The sequence below is a fragment of the Muntiacus reevesi genome, chromosome 22 (assembly GCF_963930625.1).
Source record: "Muntiacus reevesi chromosome 22, mMunRee1.1, whole genome shotgun sequence".
NCBI lineage: Eukaryota > Metazoa > Chordata > Mammalia > Artiodactyla > Cervidae > Muntiacus > Muntiacus reevesi.
The window spans coordinates 48,807,043-48,828,619 of NC_089270.1; the positions used below are offsets into that span (position 1 = coordinate 48,807,043).

The following is a 21,577-nucleotide window of genomic DNA, read 5'->3' on the forward strand; positions in this document are numbered from 1 at the left end:
CACCCTGTTTCTCTTGCAGAGACACCCATGTTCTATGAGCAGAGTTCTAGGCAAAGATACTGTATGGTCATCTTGGCTTTCTCCTCCTAACATGGAACCTCAGCTATACTCGTGTACTAAGACGAGGATGCTTAAGGTCTAGTATTCTCAGCCTGTCATGGCTGCTGTGGAACTTTTGTCCTACAACAAGGCCCAGGTAGAGGAAGAGAGCCTCTACCTTCTCAGTCATTTTTGCCTGAAATAGAGCTTTAGCCACATGAAGCTGGGAGAGGAAGGGATGAGAAATAGGTGGTCTGCTCCTCTTGGCAGATACCATAACCCTAGGCTTGGACTGTCATGAAAGACTTACTCCATCTTCTTAACTTCCCAAGCCTAGATTAGACCTCCTGTCACTATACCTGGGAAAGGAAGGGGGCAAGGCATGGTTCAGATGGCACTGACTCTGTTCTTCTAAAAGTTAGCAGATTTTCTTGAATAAGTATTTCTCCATTTGTTATATGACCTTAGGATGGCTTCCAGACATATTTAAATTGTTTTCCATACTTTGATCATTTGTTTTTTATTGGGAAGAGGATCCACAGAGTTCCTCACATCACTATTCTAGAAGTGCTTCTGACTTGACTTTTCTGGGATGTGTCACTGTTTATAACATCTTTGCATGAAAAGTTCCCTTGATATCTCTAATTTTCTTGAAGAGATCTCTAGTCTTTCCCATTCTATTGTTTTCCTCTATTTATTTGCATTGATCACTGAGGAAGGTTTTCTTATCTCTCCTTGCTATTCTTTGGAATTCTGTATTCAAATGGGGATATCTTTCCTTTTCTCCTTTGTCTTTCACTTCTTTTCATAGCTGTTTGTAAGGCCTTCCTAGACAGCCATTTTGCCTTTTGCGTTTTTCTCTTGTTGATGTTCTTGATCACTGCCTTCCCTGCAATGTCACAGACCTCTATCCATAGTTCTACAGCCACTATCAGATCGAATCCCTTGAATCTATTTGTCACTTCCACTATATAATTCTAAGGGATTTTATTTAGGTCACACCTGGATGGTCTAGTGGTTTTTCCTACTTTGTCCAATTTCAGTCTGAACTTGGCAATAAGGAGTTCATGATCTGTGCCAGAGTCAGCTGCTGGTCTTGTTTTTGCTGACTGTATAGAGCTTCTCCATCTTTGGCTGTGAAGAATATAATCAGTCTGATTTTGGTATTGACCATCTGGTGAAGTCCATGGGTAGAGGGTTCTCTTGTGTTGTTTGAAGAGGGTGTTTGCTCTGACCAGTGTGTTCTCTTGGCAAAGCTCTGTTAGCCTTTGCCCTGTTTCATTCTGTACTCCAAGGCCAAATTAGCCCAGAGACTTTGAAAGATGGGGCCTGACTGTTCTCTAATTGTGATATACATCTATCATCACCGTGGTGGTTTGTGAACTTGATAACAGCTGTGAAGTTTGGCACTTCCTCACAGTTAATACATGCCGGTATCTGAAATTTGTTTGTTCTGTTGTGGGATAGGCATTATTTAATTAAATAACTGTAATGTATGGATGTGAGAGTTGGACTGTAAAGAAAGTTGAGTGCAGAAGAACTGATGCTTTTGAACTGTGGTGTTGGAGAAGACTCTTGAGAGTCCCTTGGACTGCAAGGAGATCCAACCAGTCCATCCTAAAGGAGATCAGTCCTGGGTGTCCTTTGGAAGGACTGATGTTGAAGCTGAAACGCCAATACTTTGGCCACCTCATGCGAAGAGCTGACTCATTTGAAAAGACCCTGATGCTGGGAAAGACTGAGGGCAGGAGGAGAAGGGGACGACAGAGGATGAGATGGTTGGATGGCATCACCAACTCGATGGACATGGGTTGGGGTGGACTCTGGGAGTTGGTGATGGACAGGGAGGCCTGGCGTGCTGCAGTCCATGGGATTGCAAAGAATCGGACATGACTGAGCGACTGAACTGAACTGAACTGAACTGAAATTCATGCATGAGCAAACTGTTCAGAGTGAGAACTGCCTGTATAGCATATGTTGAGTAATGTCCCATGGTAAGAAACAAATACCTAGAGGCCTGTAGGATGAGAATTTGTATCTTGTTATGAGGAAGTCTTTCTCTAAGCGGAGTGTGAAATTGAGATATAAAGAAAAAAGAGAGTTGCTTTGACTTCAGAAAAATGAAAGAATTCTGCATAGCAAAAGGCAACCCAAATAGAGTTAAAGATAACTGGCAAACTTGGAAACATAAACATTTGATGATGTCTTTGGCCAGCAATTCCCTTTTTTCACCGTAGAATGAGGGGGAAATCTCAGTGAGCCAAACCTCATGAATCAATAGATAAGAGGTTAGACTAAATTTCTCATATGGTGTGGATTTAATTTTATGGAATGCAAAGTATCTTCCTGTAGGAAACACGGAGTATTAGCAGTCTTATCCAAATCCTTAGCAGTGCACGCAGGTAAACCTTGCGTAACTGTGTGATGGGTGAGTCTCTTTTCTGTTCTATAAGAGAGAGAGAACAATGAGCAGAATGTGTGTTTCTCCAGGGCCGAATTCTAGTATTGTCTCTGGACCACTGAGCTTTTCAAAAAATCGAAACGCACAGTCTCTCGCCAATCACTCTGAAACAATCAAGAGGGAAAGAAATGGAAAGGTTGATGAACTTGCCAGTCACCGTTGTGGTCCTGACTCCTGAAAATAGTGATGATGGGGAGGATGAGATGTCACATATCTGAAACTTACAGGGCATGAAGATTCAGATGTCCAGGGTGTAGATTCACATGGAGTAGGGAAGAATGCCTCTCATAACCTACCTCAGCTGAATTACTTATTGGGAATTGTTGATTAAGAAATGAGAGGATACAGGCAGGAGCAACTCCTGAAATAGTGCCTAAATAACTCAAATATTCCTAAGGAATCCTGCGGGCAACTGTGTCAGAGAGGAACTGACAAATGGAATATAATAAGCACAGAGATCATGCCCTTGTCAGCTAGCATACGGAGAGCATTACTGATCCTCAGCAAATTGCCGGGAGCCAACACACGAGACCCTACCCCTAAAGAGGCCATAGGGGAGAAAACCTGACGGGCAAGGCGAATCAGGTTTTCAGGGGTTTTGGAAAGCTGCCCCCGGCTCTCACCTTAAAGATGATATCTGTCTTTCTGATGCCTGCCTCAATGGACTACTCCCTAATTTCTCTGACACAGGCAGGAGGGCCTTCCCCGATCTCTTCCCAAATAAGAATCAATTTAGAATTTTAATCAATAAGTTTCCCAGGTGGTGGTATTTTATGAGATTATTTAGGGTGAAAGGAGTGTTTTAATTTAAACTCCTTTGCTGGTATTTTAGTTTGTTTGGCAAATGCGTTTAGGTCCTTGGTACTAATATGCATGATTGCTTATAATATCCTAATCATAAAACAGCATAAAGAACCTGATCACCTAAAGTCTTTAGTAGGCACAGAGCCCTTCGGGGGTGAGGAAGCCCTATGAGAGAACATAAAAATATTATTCTAAAAGTGGTTATAGTTAAAGATTTAGAAAAATAAGAGTTTAAATTTGTTAATTTTAACCAGGAATGCTAAACAGGGGCTGCCTCACTGGAGCTGCAGAGTCTTTGTGTGGTAAACCTTTTAGATAGATTTAACTGATAACTTCTGCAAAAGGATTGACCTTTGTGTTCATTAAAGAATAGATTACGGAAAACAGCTTTGCATTCACCTAGGTCATAAAATGTCAATAGGCCCCAAGGCCAGAAGATAATGTACAAGACCCTCATAAACAAAGAAGTATGCAGAAAACACCCTGGTTTCGTGAAGGACAAGCTGACGTAATGTTAAACTATCTTCCCCTTAGAAATGTACAAACTTAGGGTATAAAAGCTATGGTAAAAAATAAAGCATTGCCAGACTCTTCCAGACTCTCTGCACCCCCGTCTGGTCATTCTCTCTCTCTCTCTCTCTCTCTCTCTCTCTCTCTCCCTCGCAGACTTGGCCCTATCAATGCTAGTCTCACGTCTCTCTCTCTCTCTCTCTCTCTCTCTCTCTCTCTCTCTCTCTCTCTCTCTCTCTCTCTCTCTCTCGCCGACGCCGTTCATCCTGAGGGTATCCCCTGGATCCTGCCGAGGCTGGACCCCGGCAGCAAATCATTACTGATCCTCAGAAAAATGTAATGTGACTGGGCCTAAAACCTGGTTGGAATTTTCCATAGATGTGTGATATTGGAGATGTGTTTGCAGCTGCACTTGCCAAATCTCCTTTTCAAAGCACAGTAGGTCATGGCCAGAGGAGCAAGGGCAGCTCTGCTCGCTCTCAGGCAGAAAAGGATTTTAGAAATGTCAGGTTCTCTCCCACAAAGGAAGGGGTTAGCAGATTATGAATTGGTGATTAGTACAAGTGTCTGTGATCCCTCAACTAATTTCCATCTTGAAGCTGGGATATAAAGACTCAGGTGCTGGGTGGTGAGTCACAATCTCTGAATAGGTGCTTAGTCAGGACGGATGGGCTGAATCCGGGTCTCGGCATCTGGTACCCAGCTCTTTTTCCAGCAGGATGCCTTTAGACATGACCCTGACACCTTTGCATCCATAGCTTTTTGTTGTTGTTTGTTGTTTGAGTATATAAAATGGTGATAACACTACTTGGTGGCATTTCCAATTAAAAAAAAATAGCAACCTTTCATTACTCAGTGCAAATCAAACAGGAAATGCTTTCTCTGCTTAACAATTTTCTGGACTCTTCTGCGCTGGGCCAGATTCAGAAATACACAAGTGAAAGATGAGACAGTACATCATGTTTTATTCAATTGGGTCTTGATACCTGTGTGTGACTCTTAACCAAGTAGTATGCAGTAGTTAAGGACACAGATTGAAATTGTTTAGAGTGTGTCCTAAACTCTGACTGCCAGGATTTAAACCTCAACTCTGGAGATTGTAAAACCTGGGAAAAATTGCTCTCCTAAACTTCATTTCCTGCAACCGAGAAACATAACTGTATCTTCCTTGTTGTGTACTGAATAATACCCTTGTCCCTAAATATCCATATTCTAATGCCCAGAACCTGTGAATGTCACATTAAATGACAGAAGGGATTTTGCCAATGGGATTAAATTAAGGTTATTGATAGGAAGATTCTCCTGGGTTACCTGGATGGGTACTCAGTCATCACTGGTGTCCTCACGAGAGAGAGGTAGAGGGAGATTTGACTCCAAAGAGAAAGTGATGATGAAGCTAGGTTTGGATTGATGCAGCCAGAAACCAAGGAATGCTGACAAGAAAACAGATTCTGTCTTAGAGCCTCTAGAGGGGGCATGAATGGTCCTACCAACTCCTGATTTCAGTCCAGTGAAACTGGTTTTGGACCTCTGTCTTCCAGAACCGTAAGAAAATGTGTTTCATTTTAAGCCACCAAGTTTGTAGTAATATTACAGCAACCGTACCGAACAAATGTGCACCTCTTAGGAACTATTACCCCAGTTAAGATGTGTGCCTGGAAGCACACTTAGTGGAATAGCGGCATGCAGCAGGTTTGCCATCATAAGCCATTCTTAAAAACCTGAATCCTTGGCTTTGCGGGATCATCAGATCCAGTACAGTGGTTGCCGTTTTTCTCCTTGTTCATCCTGGTAACATGTCTGGACAGCTAGTAGAGAGAGCTCTGTCCTTCTCCACAGGTCCTCTCACCTCTATTAATTAGAAGGAAAGTAAAAGTTGCTCGGTCATGTCCAACTCTTTGGAGACCCCATAGCCCCCCAGGCTTCTCTGTCCATGGGGAGGCTCCAGGCAAGAATACTGGAGTGGGTTGCCATACCTTGCTCCAGGGGATCTTCCCAACCAAGGGATCGAACCCAGGTCTCCTGCATTGCAGGCGGATTATTTGCCAACTGAGCCACGAGGGAAGCCCAAGAGTACTGGAGTGGGCAGTTTCCCTTCTTCAGGGGATCTTCCTGACCCGGGAATCGAACTGGGGTCTCCTGCATTGCAGGCAGACTGTTTCCCAACTGAGCTACCCAGGAAGTCCTAACGAGAGGGAAGAGGTTACTTAAGTAAGACGTTACTTAAGCCACCATCTTCTTTTCCTCTCCTTTATGACTCTTCATCCAACTGGTCTTTATAAATTTTAAAGAAAACAAAGTCATTTCTCAATGGATTCAGATACTACCCCAAATTAATATTCCCCAAAAGTTCTTATTCTTATTTCCAGACCTCATCACCAGAAATTCCTGAGCCTAAACCCTGCCTAGCTTCTAGGATCAGTCATTTTCTCATTTCTCCCTTTTCCTTTTAGTTGAGTCTTGTCATTTTTGTCCCTTCCCTAAACATAACTTGTAATAAGGTGACATAGCAAAGTGATGAAAGTATAGATGGTTTGTTTTAATCCTGGGTTTTTGCCATCTACTTACTGTGCGACATTGGACAGGCTCTTTAACCTCTCTGGGCCTCAGTTTCAAAAAAATAAGTCAGTATTATAAATAATACCTACCTAAGATTGCAATTGTGAGGATTAAATGGGCTTAAGCACTTGCTAAGCACTTAAAATAGTACTTGTTGTAGTGTAAGCACTGTAATTGTGCTTGCTAATAATCATAAGTGCAATTCCCAGCACATAACTTACTCAACTTTCTGTCATCACTTTGAGGTATGTATTTGATGAAATCAGTAAAATCATTCTGTTTCAAGGGGAACAGAAAAGTATTTTTGAGCAATTGTCCATGTGGCTATTTCACCACATTTAGTGTTTTCAGATTTCTGTACAACAGCCTGGGCTAGTCCAGCAGCAAATTAAAAATGGACAGAGCTTATGTTTTGCACCCTTTATCTCACTGTCCCCCCGCCTCCCCCACACACATCCCCATCTCTTTGGACATAAGCTTTCATTTTTCCTCCATGTTCTGAAAACCTACTTCTAAGAAAGTGTCTCGGTTCATCCATGTCGCCACAAAGTAGCATTGGCATATAGACACTATCACGTGTGAAATAGCTACTAGTGGGAAGCTGCCGGATAACCCGGAGAGCCCAGCCTGGTACTCTGTGATGGCCTGGAGGGGAGTGAGGGGAGGGCTGAGGTAGGCTCAAGAGGAAGGGGAGATACAGATATAGATAATTATATGTTTATATTATATATAATGTATATATTATATATGTATATATAATTATGACTGATTTGCTTTGTTGTATGGCATAAACCAACACAACATTGTAAAACAAGTATCTGCCAGTTTAAAAACCAAAGGTGTGTGATCTCCAACTTAGCGTGAATTTAAGACAAAAGTGCCACTTGTCTCAGAGAGACAACTTTTCAAGCCTGGTTCTGTTTCTCAAGGTTGTTTTGTTTTTCTGTCTCTCCTAGCCTTTCCACCTTGGGCAAATACGGGAGGTCCACATTGTGGCTCCAACACTTAGCACCCGCGGCGTTCTCCAGGCCTGAGAGGAGCGTCTGAGGGCGGCACCCCTGTCCCGGGGCTGCTGAGGGACCGCGCCCGGCTCCGTCTCACGTGAGGCGTCAGCTGCTGCTCAGGCAGCCCCTCGCCTCTCGTCACCCTGGGTGACGGCAGCGCCCGGTCCAGGGAGGGCCTGGGTGGGCTCAGCATAGGCAAGGGTGTTTCTGGATCTCTGAGAAGAAAATATCGGCGACAAGAAAGACATGCATTCATGAGTCTGGGATTCTCAAATCTTCCACAAGCCGCCTGCTAATTCTTGAGAGGTATATGTGGGGAAAATGCCCTGCTTGATAATAACGAGAGTTTTAGCCTGAAGTTCCACACAAAATTTCTAATCTTAAGAAATATAAGAGGCCCTAGGTGAGATCTCACTCGTGGCCTAGACCAGTATTGGGCACAGTATGGAATAAGGACTACCTGGCTCATAATGACCTGAAGTACTGGTTGAAATCCAGATTGTTAACTCTCCCACAAGGCAAGGAAATTAGGAGTGATGGGGCCAGAATTATGCCGTTTTCATGATCAGTAACTAGTGGTTATTTCCAGTCTAACCTGAAAGCAATTTGGTCTCTTTTCTTTCAGGGTCTTATGCTTCCTTTGGTCTTAGAGCTTCAAACTGAGGAGGGGGAGGGGCAAGGGTTCTGAAAGAGGAGGGGATCCAGGCAAGGAAACAGTGTTGCCTTTGAACATTTTAAAAATAGTTTATTCTGGGGAAATGGTTCAAGAGAACAAAAGAAGGTGGGTCAGATTTTAGGAGAAGTGATGACATTTTGTGAGAAAATAGCAGTTGAAGGAAAAAGCAAACTGAAATACAGCATGAGTTTAAACAGTTGATGATAGAGACAGAAGTAGGAGCATCATGCCTACAGAGAGGGAAATACAGTTCTACCATTCTGTTGTCCCCAGGACCGAGCAGAACTTAGTTAATTTAACTTACTGGTTTTCAACCCATAGCATCAACCTGTAAATAAAACACAGGACACTTTGTTGTGTTTGCATAACAAATTATAAATATTATCATCACAGGTAAAGCAAACATGCTATTGCCCAAAGGTGAGCTGTACAAGGGGAAAGACAGAACTGGGGGCAGAAGCAGTCTCAGGCATAAAGAAAATGATGAGATTAGAGTGAAAGTGAGTACTGTAGCTATGTCCTATAGCTAATATTTCTTGAGAGCTTCCGTGTGTTGGACATTGAAGGCTGCAGATGTGTTATTATTTGCATCATCACGAGCAACTCCACGCAGTGGTGGTTATCATCCAGTTCCTCATCATACAGGTGAGGAAACAGAGGCCCAGGAAGGTTGAGTAAATTGCTCAGGATTGCAGAGCTAATATACTGAAGAACAAAGCTTCCAAGCCAAGTGGTCCATCTCCAGAACCAAGGCTTTTAGCCACTAGGCTACTACTTCTCCCTTCAATAAAAGCCAGCAAAAATTGCATGGCATTACAGAAGAGAGGCAGCAGAAGTGATGAAATGAATATGATGTATTGGAGGGAAGAGGGATGAGAAGTAGTGGGGGTAGGAGTTTATCTTCCTGCCTCATGCTAGGGTGCTAAAATGGATCTACAATGGATACAGCAGATAAACATAATGTCTAGAATTATGGGGGCAACATTCCTGTGGCCAAAAACTGTCTCTGGAGAGGGGAACTGGGGTTAGAAAAGTTGAATTTCTGTATTTGAGATGCTATCATGTCCACATAGTATTTTCATAACAATATTTCCATTTATTTAGATGTAGCTTCAACTGTGTAAATGCATTAAAACATGAAATTCAAAATCATCTTTATATCTCATACATTTGCTAAGTGCTTGCCTTATCAGAATTGTTGTTTTCAGCTTTGAAGGATTTTTGTTTTTTAATGAAAAGCATTATAAATTTTAAAAGTTAAAAATTGTCCCTGGTGATGTTGTCCTGCATGGCCGAGAGAAGGTGTGGAACTATTAGAAGCAAACTGTATTTCAGCCCTGCTTCTGGTAGGGAAGGAGAGTGTCTGAAGTCAGGCAACAGGAGCTTTGATCCTCTGGAGTCGGGAGGAACAACTTGGAGTAAATGAATCAGGCGGCAGGGTGCCGGGAGGAGGCTGTCGGCCTCTCTGTGATGGTGTTCTTTGTTTTGCAGGACTAATCTCAGAAATGTTGCATTAGGCTCAGTGCTGTGCATTTTTAGGCTGCAGTATTTTTCCATCTGTATACTTCATGAAAGCAAGCACTTTTATGCTCCCTTTAAAATGGGAATCTCCTATTTGAATTGCCTGGTGAGGACATTTGAAGTAATTCATTAAGCATACATACGCATGCTCTATCTCCATCTATGTAGCTATCAGTTATCCTTTCCCTACTCACCTGCCTGTATTAGTCTGCTCAGGCTGCTATAACAGAATAGCATAGACTAAGTGGCTTAAACAAGAGACATTTCACACTTCTGGGAAGTCTTAAGAGCAAGGCAGAAACACTTCCAGGTGAGTCCTCCATTTTTGGCTTGTAGATGGCCATCTCCTTGCTGTGTCCTCCTCACATGGTGGAGAGAGAAAGCTTTCGTGTTTTTTCTGTTTCTTATAAGAGCTAATCCTATCATGACAGCTCTACCCTCATGGCCTCTTCTAAACCTAGTTACCTCCTAAAAACTCCATCTCCTAATTCCATCACACATAAGGGGATAGGGCTTCAATATATGAATCTGTGGAGGGGGACAAAAAAATTGTCTTAACTCTCTATATCTGTCTGTCTATCTGTCTTTATGTGTAGAATAATAACAGTGGCTTATAATTCATTTCCCTGTGTTATTTTATCCTTCCAAAACTCGTGTGAGGTAAATTGGCCATAGGAAAATCACTGATTTCACTGAAACGTTTGAAGGTTGAATTAACTTTGTGATCACACAGTCAATAAATGATGATGCCACAATTCAATCCACATCTTCTCCATCCTCCTTTCCTCTTCTCTTCTCCCTTCCCACTTTCTGACTTTCTTCCAGCCGCATTATTTACTAGCTTTTCCCTTAGGGCATTGGTGTCCTTCTTCTGGGCCTTGGAGAGGTTATTCCCATTATCTGGAATGCTTTTTCCTCAGGTATCTGACTCAGTTCCCTCCCGCTACACTGTTCAAACTCCACCTTCCCAGTAAGACTTATCCTGTTCTACTGTTTAACTGGAACACCTTGTTTCTCTGCCCATACACTGCTCAATCTCTGTTGCGTTTGTTACTAGGCTTCCCTGGAGGCTCAGTCAGTAAAGAATCCACCTGTAATGCAGGAGACCTGGCCCGATCTCTGGGTCAGGAAGACCCCCTGGAGAAGGAAATGGCAACCCACTCCAGTATCCTTGCCTGGAAAATCCTGTGGACAGAGGAGCCTACAGGTGGGCTACAGTCCCTGGGGTTGCAAAGAGTCTGACACAACTTAGCAACTAAACCACACCTCCAGCTTGTCAGATAATTTACACTGATTTCTGTTCTCCCCTCTGACTACAGGATAGGCTACAGAGAGTCAGGAGTTTTGCCTTTATTGAACCTCCTGGAGGCCCAGCAAAACTCTAGGGTCTGCAAGAACTGGACACAGTTATACCTCTTATGTTTGGTATTTTAGCAGCGTATCTCAGAGCCAAGCCAGTTATTGAAGAGAATCTTTTCTGATACTTTAAGCAGTATGATCAACTTGAAGTAAACTTAAATTTTCAACAATTACAGAGCAGGCATGGACTCTTCCTTTGTTTCTCCAGACACATGAACCTGGATACAAAGTCCATCCTCTCTGGGTGAAGTGGGAACATACAAAGATGACTGGCCTAAGTTTCAATTGGATCAGAAGATGCACAAAAGAGACATTTAAACGTTTTCAAAAACGAAAACCATGAAGTGTGTTTCCTCTTCACACATCAGGGATTGTCTGGCCTCTGGTGTGGTTCGAGTGGTGCAGGGGGAGAGAGAGAGACATAGAGAAGTAAGGATGAGCTGCCCTGTCTCTCCCTCCTCTGGACCTTAGTTCTTCCTGGACTGTCACTCCTTACACTCAAAGCAGATTTCAGAAGTCAGCACACATGGTCATAATGTATGCCTAGCTCCACAACCCAGCCACTGGGACCCAGAAAATTTTGCAACCTTAAGTCTGCCTCAACACATCATGACTCATATATATCAATGGGTAAAGACACACAAACAGTAGTAGATTAACAGGAATAAGTTTTTACTTATATATAAATTACCTATATACATATTTGTCCATAAAGCTGGGAAAGATAAGTGTCCATTGAGGCAAATGGGTAGGGGGAGAGGAAGCAGCTAAAGACAGCTGTAGAACTTGCCAGTTCCAAGTGTAGGGAAATTATCCAGAAGTTTGGGTCGGCCAAGTTTACAGTCAAACCAGGGATGGCATAGTGGATGATACATGCAGATTACTTTCCATCCTCCACATGGAACTTCTCAATTCTGGTATGTAGTTCTGAACTGGGCTCAGATGCTTCTCAGCCTGCACGACACACACACACCCACCTTCCTCACCCATGCACATACAACACACACCTACCCGTGCATATCGCTGAGCGTGTGGTCCTTTGGCTCATTGCTGCTAAAGGCAACATCGTGCTCCTCCAAAGTCAGAGGGGTGCCCTGAGTTGGGGTCCCAGGAGTTCTGAGTGCAGACGTTCCTCTCTAAATATATATGGTGCTATCCCCCATCGTACTACGTGGGTTTGGGCTGGGGAGGCCTGGGTGCTTTGTGTGAATGGGACAGCAGAAGTGTACCCAGTCACAGCGGGTGAGGTGCTGGCCCCCGTCACCCGCTCTGTGCTTTGCATATATGAGTTCCGAGCCCAGTGGCAGGTGCTGACACTGGGGCCTCCCATCCGAGATGAGATGTGGCTCCTTCCATGTGTTCACCCATGGTGTATTGGCCAGGTGGGTCCCAGTTGTACTAATGGGAAGTGTGGATACCAGGTCCTCCATTCCTGGGAATGATGACGTTCCCTCCTATACCACCACCACTTGGATCTTGGACAGGTGGGCCCGTTGTGTTTGGAAGTCAGGTGGAACTTCTAGTGGGTTTCAAGCCAGGGTTGGGTCTCACAGTTGCAAATCCAATGGATGCAGTGTTGTTCTAGTGAAAAGTTGAAATTGACTTGTCCCTTGACACAAATTTCTTCTTCATGGTGATGGGATTTGTAACTGTAGATTGTCTACACTCATGTGGGTCCTGGGTGCAGTGATGGGAAGTGGTAACACCCCGACCTCTAACCATAAGGATGGTGGTTTCCCCTGCCGTGACTCTACCACCTGGACTTGGCTGAAGGAGACCCCAGGCGTTTGGATTCAAGTTGGAACCAGATACGTGCCCGGATGCTGGGATGGGGGCTTGCTGTTCCTACTGCAGCAGCCAGCTGCAATGAGATGAGCCCAAGGTGATCTGGCCACAGTAGGAACACAGGTGGTGCTGGGTGTCCCACACAGTTCTGTGCAAAAGTGAGGTGGGCCAGATGCTTCTGAATAAGTGAGGCCTAGGGCATTCACACCAACCCAAAACTCCCACCAGCCATAGAGGCTGCAGCCCCATCAACAGTGGGCCTCATGTGGTACTAGCAAGACAACAAGCTACTGTCTCCAGGACTGGGCACTGTGGTATCCATTCCAAAACCAGAAGTAGCAGATACATCCCTGGGGAAAATACCTGAGCTGTAGACAGAGGGCGGCTGCATGTTGATGGTGGTGGTGGAAGACAGGGGATCTGGTAAACCCGAATCCATTATCCTTCCTCTGGGTGGCTGGACTGCAGAAGAGGTTAGCTTTTCATCTTGTGCTAGGGCTAATGGGTTTCCCAGTGGAATAGACTTGTTAGGCTTCTTCCTATTGTTGGCCCCAGATGTGGGTTCAATGGTGAGTTCTGGGTTTCAAGCTTCACTTGAAACATGGGTACCTCTGTTGACCACGTCCACAGGTAAATAAGTCGAGGCTCGGGTCCAGGCATCGCTGCCACTGGGTGCTGTGTTCTCAGAACCAGGAAGAGCCATGTGGTATGAGTAGTGGTTGTCCTTGGAGTCAGAGGTAGACTAGAAAGTAAAGTCTGAGGAGGAGGTGCATCCATAGCTTTGATGTCAAAGACTGGTTTGACATCTGTAGAGATGCTGACTGCTGAAGCATAGATAACTGCCGAAGCCATAGGTGGGGGGCTGGGGGAGGCAGGAGCCGAAGCCATAGATGGGGGTTTGGGGAAAACAGGAGCTGAAGCAATAGATGGGGGGCTGGGGGAGGCAGGACCTAAAGCCATAATTTGGGGACTGAGGGAAAGAGCCAAAGCCCTAGAGAGGGGGCCAGGGAAGACAGGACCAAAAGCTGTAGATGGGGGGCTAGGGGAGAGAGTGGGCAGAACCCTAGATGGAGGGATGGGGAAGACACTGGCTGGAGTCCTACACAGTGGGGCCGGGGAAGACAGGACCCAAGGCCGTAGATGGGGTTCCAAGGGAGACATTAACCAGAGTCCCAGGTGGGGGCCCGGGAAAGGCGGCAGCCGGAGCCCCAGATGAGGGCCCGGGAAGGGTAGCAGCCTGACCCCCAGGTGGGGGCCCGGGAAAGGCGGCAGCCTGATAACCATGTGGGGGCCCAGGGAAGGCGGCAGCCGGAGCCCCAGATGGGGGCCCGGGAAAGGCGGCAGCCTGACCTCCGGGTGGGGGCCCGCGGAAGACGACAGCCTGACCCCCAGGTGGGGGCCCGGGGAAGATGGCAGCCGGAGCCCCAGATGGGGGCTTGGGAGAAACAGAGGCTCTCTGCTGCCCATCAGTGGCTGCAGATGTAGGGTGAGGGTTGGTTTGGGAGTGAAAGGCATAGTTAAAGATTGAAGCAGGGCAGGAGACCGTCGGCACAAATGGCGCTGGTGGTGTCTGGTCTCCCTGCAGTGCGTGTCTGCTCCACCCCAGTACCTGGGGGAGACTGAAAGGTTACAGCATGAGCCGGGGGAGTAGTGTCCATGTCAGTGACGTCCTGATCTGAAGGAGACAGGAAGGTTACACTTGGAGATGCTGTGACTGTGGTGGTAAAAGGGACTCCAGTAGAAGTTGTAGCAGGGGGAGCGATGGGGCGGTCTGGAAGAGGGGTGAGTAAGTATGAGGGAGGGGGAGAATCTATACACATGGGTGTTGGGGATTCATTTTTGTCGGAGGGTGGCTGGAAGGGGAGGGTTGGGGTGCTCAGGGGTGTGGAGAGGTCAGAAATAGAAGGTGGTGTTGCTCTGACTGCACACGCAGTGCCCGCATCCTCCTTGAGGGTAGTTCCCACAGTGGGATTGGAAACTGGAGGCAGAGCATCTGCAGGACTAGCAGAATGAGAGTCCACGGGGGCTGTGTGTCTTGCCACCCGATCCACATAAGGTGTCAGGCAAGGTGGAAGGCCAGCCAGATTGGGGAATCTGGAGGACAGGTCGGCCAAGTTGGTGGTGGTAGGAGGGACCTGCAACGTGTGACTGACCGGAGGCAGGGAGCCTGTGGTCCCTGGGGCAGGCGGGGCGGCGCTGCGGCATCGCATGGCCTTCCTTGCATCCCTCAGGATTCTGTTCCTCTGACGGTCCCTGTTTTGTTTCAGGGTGCCCCGGGTTTTGGCGCGAGTCATGGCTGGAAGCTTCGGAGGCGGGGGAAGGTCACTGCGACCCCAGAGCAGCGGCAGCGGGGGCGGCAGTGGCGCCAGCGGGGGCGGCAGTGGCAGAAAAAGCGGCGGGGGCGCCCACTGCTGGCGGCTCCTAGGGGAGAAGAGCTTCTCCGCGGGGTGTCTGAAGGTGGCTCACGCTGCAGCGCCTTCCCGGACATCGGTGACTCTGGGCAGCCGGGTTGGTGGTCTTCACCCAGCACCACTTCTCCTGGCCTCTCGGGCAGCAGGCTGCAGCGCGGACTTGGGGCAGAGAGCACTGTGGCCAGGGGGCCAGGCTGCGAGGGAGGCCGGCCGTCTCCAGCAGTGCCGTCTGAGCAGATGGCGGGGCTTTGGGAGGAAGGCTTCGTCCGAGACACCTGGGCTTTCTCACTGAAGTTGCCTCCTGGGTGCCCCGGAAGGAGGTTTGGAGGCTCGGGAGGGCAGTGGAGGGGCGGGAGGAGCCCGCCGGTCTCCTGGGGCCTAGGTGTCATTGTCATAGCCCCGCTGGGGTCCGGACTCATCTTTCCGTTGTCCTCTCCTTCGGCCTCTGTGTGACCTTCCTCCTCTGTCACGCCTTCCCTTTGATCTTCCTGGACCATGGCCTTACTCTCCTTTGCGCGAGGAAGTGGGCGGTGACTGGTTGGTACCGGCTTCCCAGCCTTGGCTACCTGAACAGGTAGCTCAGGGAGTGAACGCAGGAGAGTAATTTTGCGCCCCGGTGGAGGAATTCTGACGGTTCTCGAAGGTCCGAACATCATGGAATTACGAGTGGACAGGACGGGCTGCTGCTTCGGCCGCTCCCTCAAGTTCGCCAGGGGTAGCCCGCCCACACGGGAGTACCCAGCCTGCTGGATTGGGTACCACCTTTTCGGCATGCTGTAAAACCCGGACGATGAGGGCACTGGATCCTGGTTGAGCAGCCTGCGACCAGGTTGTAAAGCAGGAGCTGGGGCGGCGGAGTGACCCCGGCCAGATGTGGTGGCACCCCGAGGGCGCAAAACCAGCGAGCGCCGGCCCAGCGGGCGCCGGCGGCGGAGCACAGAAAGAAGTTTACACAGTAAATTGCCCGTATTGTGCGCCAAATAACCCGAGAATAGAATGTGAAACTGGGAGAGCGTCTCCCTAGCTTCTTACTCCTCTCGCGGTCAAACACGCCCTGGAGGGAGGAGGACTCAGCCTGGCAATTGTGACGCGTCCATGGTATACGTGTCACAGAGAAACTGCAAATTCCGGGGCAAAGGGCGGGGCCCAGTGCACGACCCCTCCCGGGCTCTCTAGCCGCTGAGACCTCCCACTGTGGGTGGCAGGTGTTTGGCACCAGATGGGCCACCGTGCAGAGACTCTTCAGGACCGTGGGGGCCTCCTTCTCCAGAGCTCATCCCATCTAGCTCCTCATCATGCAGCCCCCTTGGTGCCTGCGTGTGTATCTGCCGGCCCTTCCCTGCCTGGGTCTCAGAGACCTGTGCAAAGCTGACTGCAGGAGCCACCCACCCTCCCGGGGGTGGTCCAGCACCTGTGGGGACCTCTCCAGCTTCTCTGCGAGGCCAGGAGCCAGGAGCAGCTTCTCCGCCGCGGCTCCTCTGCCATCATCACCAGCCGGAATGCAGAGCCCTCACCTGGCCAGGTGCTGCACCCCACCACGTCCTTTTCTGGCGGGTAAGCCTCTTTCTTCACTTCTTTTTAGAAATTTGGTACAACAGTTAAATCTTAGACTGTTCTTCAGGGTGTGCAGATGGTAATGGCTTAGCCAGGATGTGACCCAAACCTGCTCTGGGCTGTGGTGCCTCCCCGCCATACATGCTTCACGTGTTACTGTTCTTTTCTTGTCCTCCTTATGGCACTTAGCCCTAAGTGTCATACCTATAATGAGTCTATATCCTACCCTGTAGGTTTTCTTTTGCTCAATTCATGAATTGATCACCTGCTGCGTTGGGTTCTGATCTCAGAAGAGGCAGGTTAAGGACCACCAGTTGTCAGCATAGCACCAGCGGAGGTTTTCCCTTTGGTATAGTTTGAAGGATCCAGATATGTAAAGATGATAGTCTAGATAAATCATGGGCTTTCCCGAAAGAAATTTACCAGTGCATTATTCTGTATGGATTAGAAGCCTGTTTCTGTGGCCTTCCTGGAGTGTGTCCAGTAAGGCAGCTCATTCATGTTGAGAAAGCAAACACATCACTTATTGCAGGTTCATAGTGGAGCTCTGTGTCAGCTTCAGTCAGTCAGTACAGTTTGGTCACTGTGAGCATGTCAGCTGGGTCCACTCTTTACTACCATATATAATTCTAAAGATTCTTATGCCCAGGAGAGAAGTCACACTCTTGGGTGTCTAGGACAAGGGAGACATGTTATTATTCACAAGGTAGAAGCTTCAAAAGAATAGGATAGGACTGAAAACTCCTAGTCTAACATGGCTTTATCGAGTTTGAATCTTGTTTCTTTGGCTTACTTCATTGGAGTGTTTTCTTTCTCCTGGGCTGACATTGTGTGTTACACAGCAGGCATGTGACATGTAGAGGTTTCAGAACCCAGAATTGTATTGATCAGTGAAACTTTATTTATATATTTTAGTTTAAAATCTATTTAAAATAACACTGGACATAATTCATATATTATAAATTAGTTTGCCCTCTGCTCTTGAGATTCTTTTTATAGTATGTCAGAGTAAATTTGGACTTCCATCCCCAAGAAGATTTGAGATTGGAGGACACAAAAGGTTTTTCTCAGACCTAAATTATGTCTGAAAAAAGCGAGAAATATCATAAGCCCTATCTGACCTCTCTAGGAGCAGAAATGATTTACAGCTGTGGCATTTAACCATAATTCCTTGATCTCATTTGAGAAGAGTTCAGTAAGGAACAATCTCTTCATTTTTGTTTCTTCCTTATTTTCTTGTCTTGCTTACCAACAATCCATTGTAATCCATGGATTGATATGGCAGCAGGCTGAGTGGTCTCTGGAGCTCATACAAGTAACTTTTTTCCCTAAAATAACTTTAATTTCCTTGTTTTTCAGCTCCTCTTCTTTCCTTGCCCTTTGCTATAACCAGAACTCACCGAAAGCTAACTGGCTTTGTGCAGACCCTCCTTAGGACAGTCTTTCCTTAGTTATTTTATTCATCACTCTGTTTCATTTTTTGCCTTCTCGAAATATGTTGAAATCTTTCTGTAGTTGATGACTTCCACAACCTCTTGGCTTTTACTGGCTTATTAATTTTGGTATTTCTACACTTTTATTTAAGTATGGTTTCAGAAGGAACAGAAAGTAAATGTGTCCTAGTCTGCCATCTTGAGCTGAAAATCCCTGTCAGTTTTAGCATCCAGCATTCCCATGGGGTGGGGCGGGGACCTTGGCATTAATAGGTGTAACACTCAAGATTTCAGCTTTTCTTGGGCAGTCACTAAGGACATAGTATGTGGTAATTTCTAATGGGAAAATAATAACTATTTCATGGAATTTATTTGAGGATTACATTAGATAATGAACATACAAATGCTTTCTAAAGTTTCAAAGTCCATAAAAATGTTTCTTGTTATTGATTTGGTGCTACTTCAGTTTTACTTGACAGTGATTTATGACCTTGCTTATGTGAGAAGATGCCTTCTGAAACAATTATGATCATTTAAAATATTTGTTTATTTTAAATGTTTACTTGTGTAAGGAGCTGTGCAGAATGAACTGGGCATCCCCTGCCCCCTAGTGGCTAAAAAGCTGCACACAAAACACTTTTAACATTTCCAGAGTGACTTGGAAAGGGCTGAGAGCTGGGAGACGCCGCTCTAGGGGACTTGCGTTTGTGTACTGCAGTCTGTAATTGCCTGTGCCGAAAGTTTTAGCCCCTCTTTTTTTTCTGGCATGTTATCTAAAGCTGGCTAATTAGCATTCTTAAGAGTAAATCATTTGTTACTTTGAATTAGGTGTGTTTTGTTCAAGGACAAGTTAACATATGTCAAGTCATGCTGAATGTAGATTCTCATTTTCATACAAAATAATGAATATCTAAAACACTTGGAATTTGTGTTTTAAAGCGTGTCCTGTGAATTGTTGAAAATCAGTAACTTTGTTTCGAGGTTTATTTAAGGGTAAAATTATTTTTTTCATTTTATCTCTCGATCTCAAGATTTATGTAAAATCCCATATGCTGAGTCTGTTCTTTCCAGAAAGTGAACTGAAACATTTATCTAGAAAGCATCTCAGTTCTGACCTCCTGGTCTTTTGTTTTGAAGCAGGAAGACAGCTGAAATTTTTGTAGTTTTACACAGCCATGATGTTGTTCTTACTATACAGATATTGAGAAAGTTTCTATTAGCTGATCCTTAGAAATTTTATAAACACATGTGAAAAATTTTTACAGAGAGAAATGGAAAGTTCAGTTAATATTTTCATTGCCCAAAATAAATTATGAATTGTAGATGCATTTTTAAAATTTCAATTGAAAGTTATTTGGAGGAAAACACAAAACATAACAAAGATAGAAAGAACAAAAATAACAGAAGAAGGTGTTACCTGGAAAAAAAAGGAAAGCAAATTGTTCCTCATGTGTCCTGAATTATAAGCATTATTGTATTAGAGCAACAGTTATCTCAGGTAGAGAAAAAAAAAAGGTTAGGCTTGTACACGTGTTTCGTTTCCGGTTTTATATTTGTTTTATAGTTTAATTATGTTTTGGGAAAGTGTGACTAAGGCCTGTTTTAACACAAGTCAATAAATTAGACTGCATGCTTTTGTTATAATAGACATGTTAACATACGCGGTTCTTCATAAAAATAAGTTTTTTTTTCATATATTTTGAATCATTTTTTTCCTATTTTTCAGCCTCTAAATGTGACCTGTGCTTATAACTGACCTTACCTGTAAGTACAATGCTGTTGTCCTTCCTAGTTTTTTACTACTTTATTTTTAATTTTTACCCTCTTTTAAGAATCTGTTCCAAGTGGAGAAAATCAGAGTGTGACAGGAGGTGAGGAAGAGGCAGTGGATGAATGCCAAGAGTTAAATGCAAGAGAAGAGCGGGATATTGAGATAATGATGGAAGGCTGTGAATATGCAATTTCTAGCGCCGAGGCCTTTGCAGAAAGGTTGTCCAGAGAGCTGCAGGTGTTAGATGGGGTCAGCCTTTCTTGTAACGTGTGGCTAGTGATGTGTGGTAAGCTGAGGAGACTGGTGATGTTCATATTCTGCTGCCGCTGCCTTTGAGCCTAGACGGTGGGATCGTTGCTGTCTTTCCCTAGAAGCGCATCACCAGCTGCCTCCCTCTGTCTTTCACTGTTCTTGGTCCAGAGACAGAACCATTCCTATTAGGCCAGTGAAGGCAGTTGGCTGAGGTTCTGGATTTGGGGAGGTTCTTGATATGAAGTGATGGAAGTAGAAAGTAGCCAACCTGAAACCACCCTGGGGGTTGATTCCCCCAGCCTCTGGAACACTTCAGAATAGTTCAAGGCTAGAGAATATAATTTTTGTGGTTTGGGGGGAAAAACATAGGTACAAGTTAGAAGGAGAGAGAGTGAGCTGAAAGAAGCGAATCCTTTACCCAAAGAGAGCAAAATAGTGTAGTGAAAACAGGAGAGCCAGGGCAAAAGGATGTTTGACGACTCCTCTGAACTGCTGTGGAATAGATGCTGTTTATTTGTATGCACATATCTGAGCTTGTACCTACATGTACATCTTTAGGAAGTAAAAAGCTACAAGTAGCACCTGTCTTACGAGAAAAATCTAAAATGAGAGTGTTTTGTGAGGGGGGTGTCGTTTTGTTAGGCAAAGTATGAATTTAAGAAAAACTCTGAGAATAAGGAATGTTTTTAAGACTTAAAAGAGTGTTGGCATTTTATACATGAAAGGTACAGAAGTTGTAAGGTTGAACTGAGGTCCAGAGATTACACCAATAGCCCAAGCTTACAAATTTGTAGAACTCTCTGGAAGTAAAGCCTAGAAGAGACTTCAAGATGTTGAAGTGAAAATTGTCCTGGATCAGTTCAAGTCACAGCTCTGCTGCTTAAGATTCAGTGGGTCAGAGCTCTGCTGCTTTACAGTTGGGCTGCATCTCCATGGGAGTTATTATGAATAGTATATAAAATAACATGTGAAATTTTAGCATCACCCATACAATGATACTATTTTATTTCTTTATCCAAATTTTTTCCTCATATCATGTTATCTGCCTTCTTAATGTGGCTTTGTGGTTTGTATTTTCTAGTTAATGTTGCATCTGTGTTTCAAGTCATCATATTACTTTGCAGTTTAATTTTGGGTTTGAAAGCTTCCATATTTCAGGGAATTGAGAATCAATAGAGTCTTTAGAAAATATTAATAAGGGGTCGGTGGTTTGTTGCTACTTTGTCTGGGGAAAAAAAAAAGTAGTTGCAAATGAAAGAGAAAAGAAAGAATATTGTAGAAGGAGCTATCTTATGGCAATAGACTCTTCCACATCCTATTAGTACAAATCATGCTACAGTTATAAATTAGTTCCATGTATCTGTTAAAGACTGGCATGCTACTACTACCCTCTTAACTAAGGCATTAGCATAGGTGATTATTATGCTTTTGTTTAGGA

At 45.3% G+C, this 21,577-nt stretch overlaps 1 protein-coding gene and 1 long non-coding RNA gene across 2 annotated transcripts in view; both read left to right on the forward strand.

Annotated features, from left to right (window-relative positions):
• The window catches only part of LOC136153002 (uncharacterized), a 76,007-nt gene extending 60,889 nt beyond the window's left edge, over positions 1 to 15,118 (forward strand). The window contains exon 3 of the long non-coding RNA XR_010660316.1: positions 14,986 to 15,118. This is a non-coding gene — a long non-coding RNA (uncharacterized lncRNA). The remainder of the gene's footprint in view (positions 1 to 14,985) is intronic.
• Positions 15,119 to 16,000: 882 nt separating this feature from the next.
• LOC136152772 (exocyst complex component 1-like) overlaps positions 16,001 to 21,577 on the forward strand; it is a 48,968-nt gene continuing 43,391 nt past the window's right edge. Inside the window, 4 exon segments of the mRNA XM_065914143.1 lie at positions 16,001 to 16,084; positions 16,559 to 16,683; positions 19,681 to 19,700; positions 19,949 to 20,136. Of these exon segments, the coding sequence (XP_065770215.1) occupies positions 16,001 to 16,084; positions 16,559 to 16,683; positions 19,681 to 19,700; positions 19,949 to 20,136 (417 nt within the window).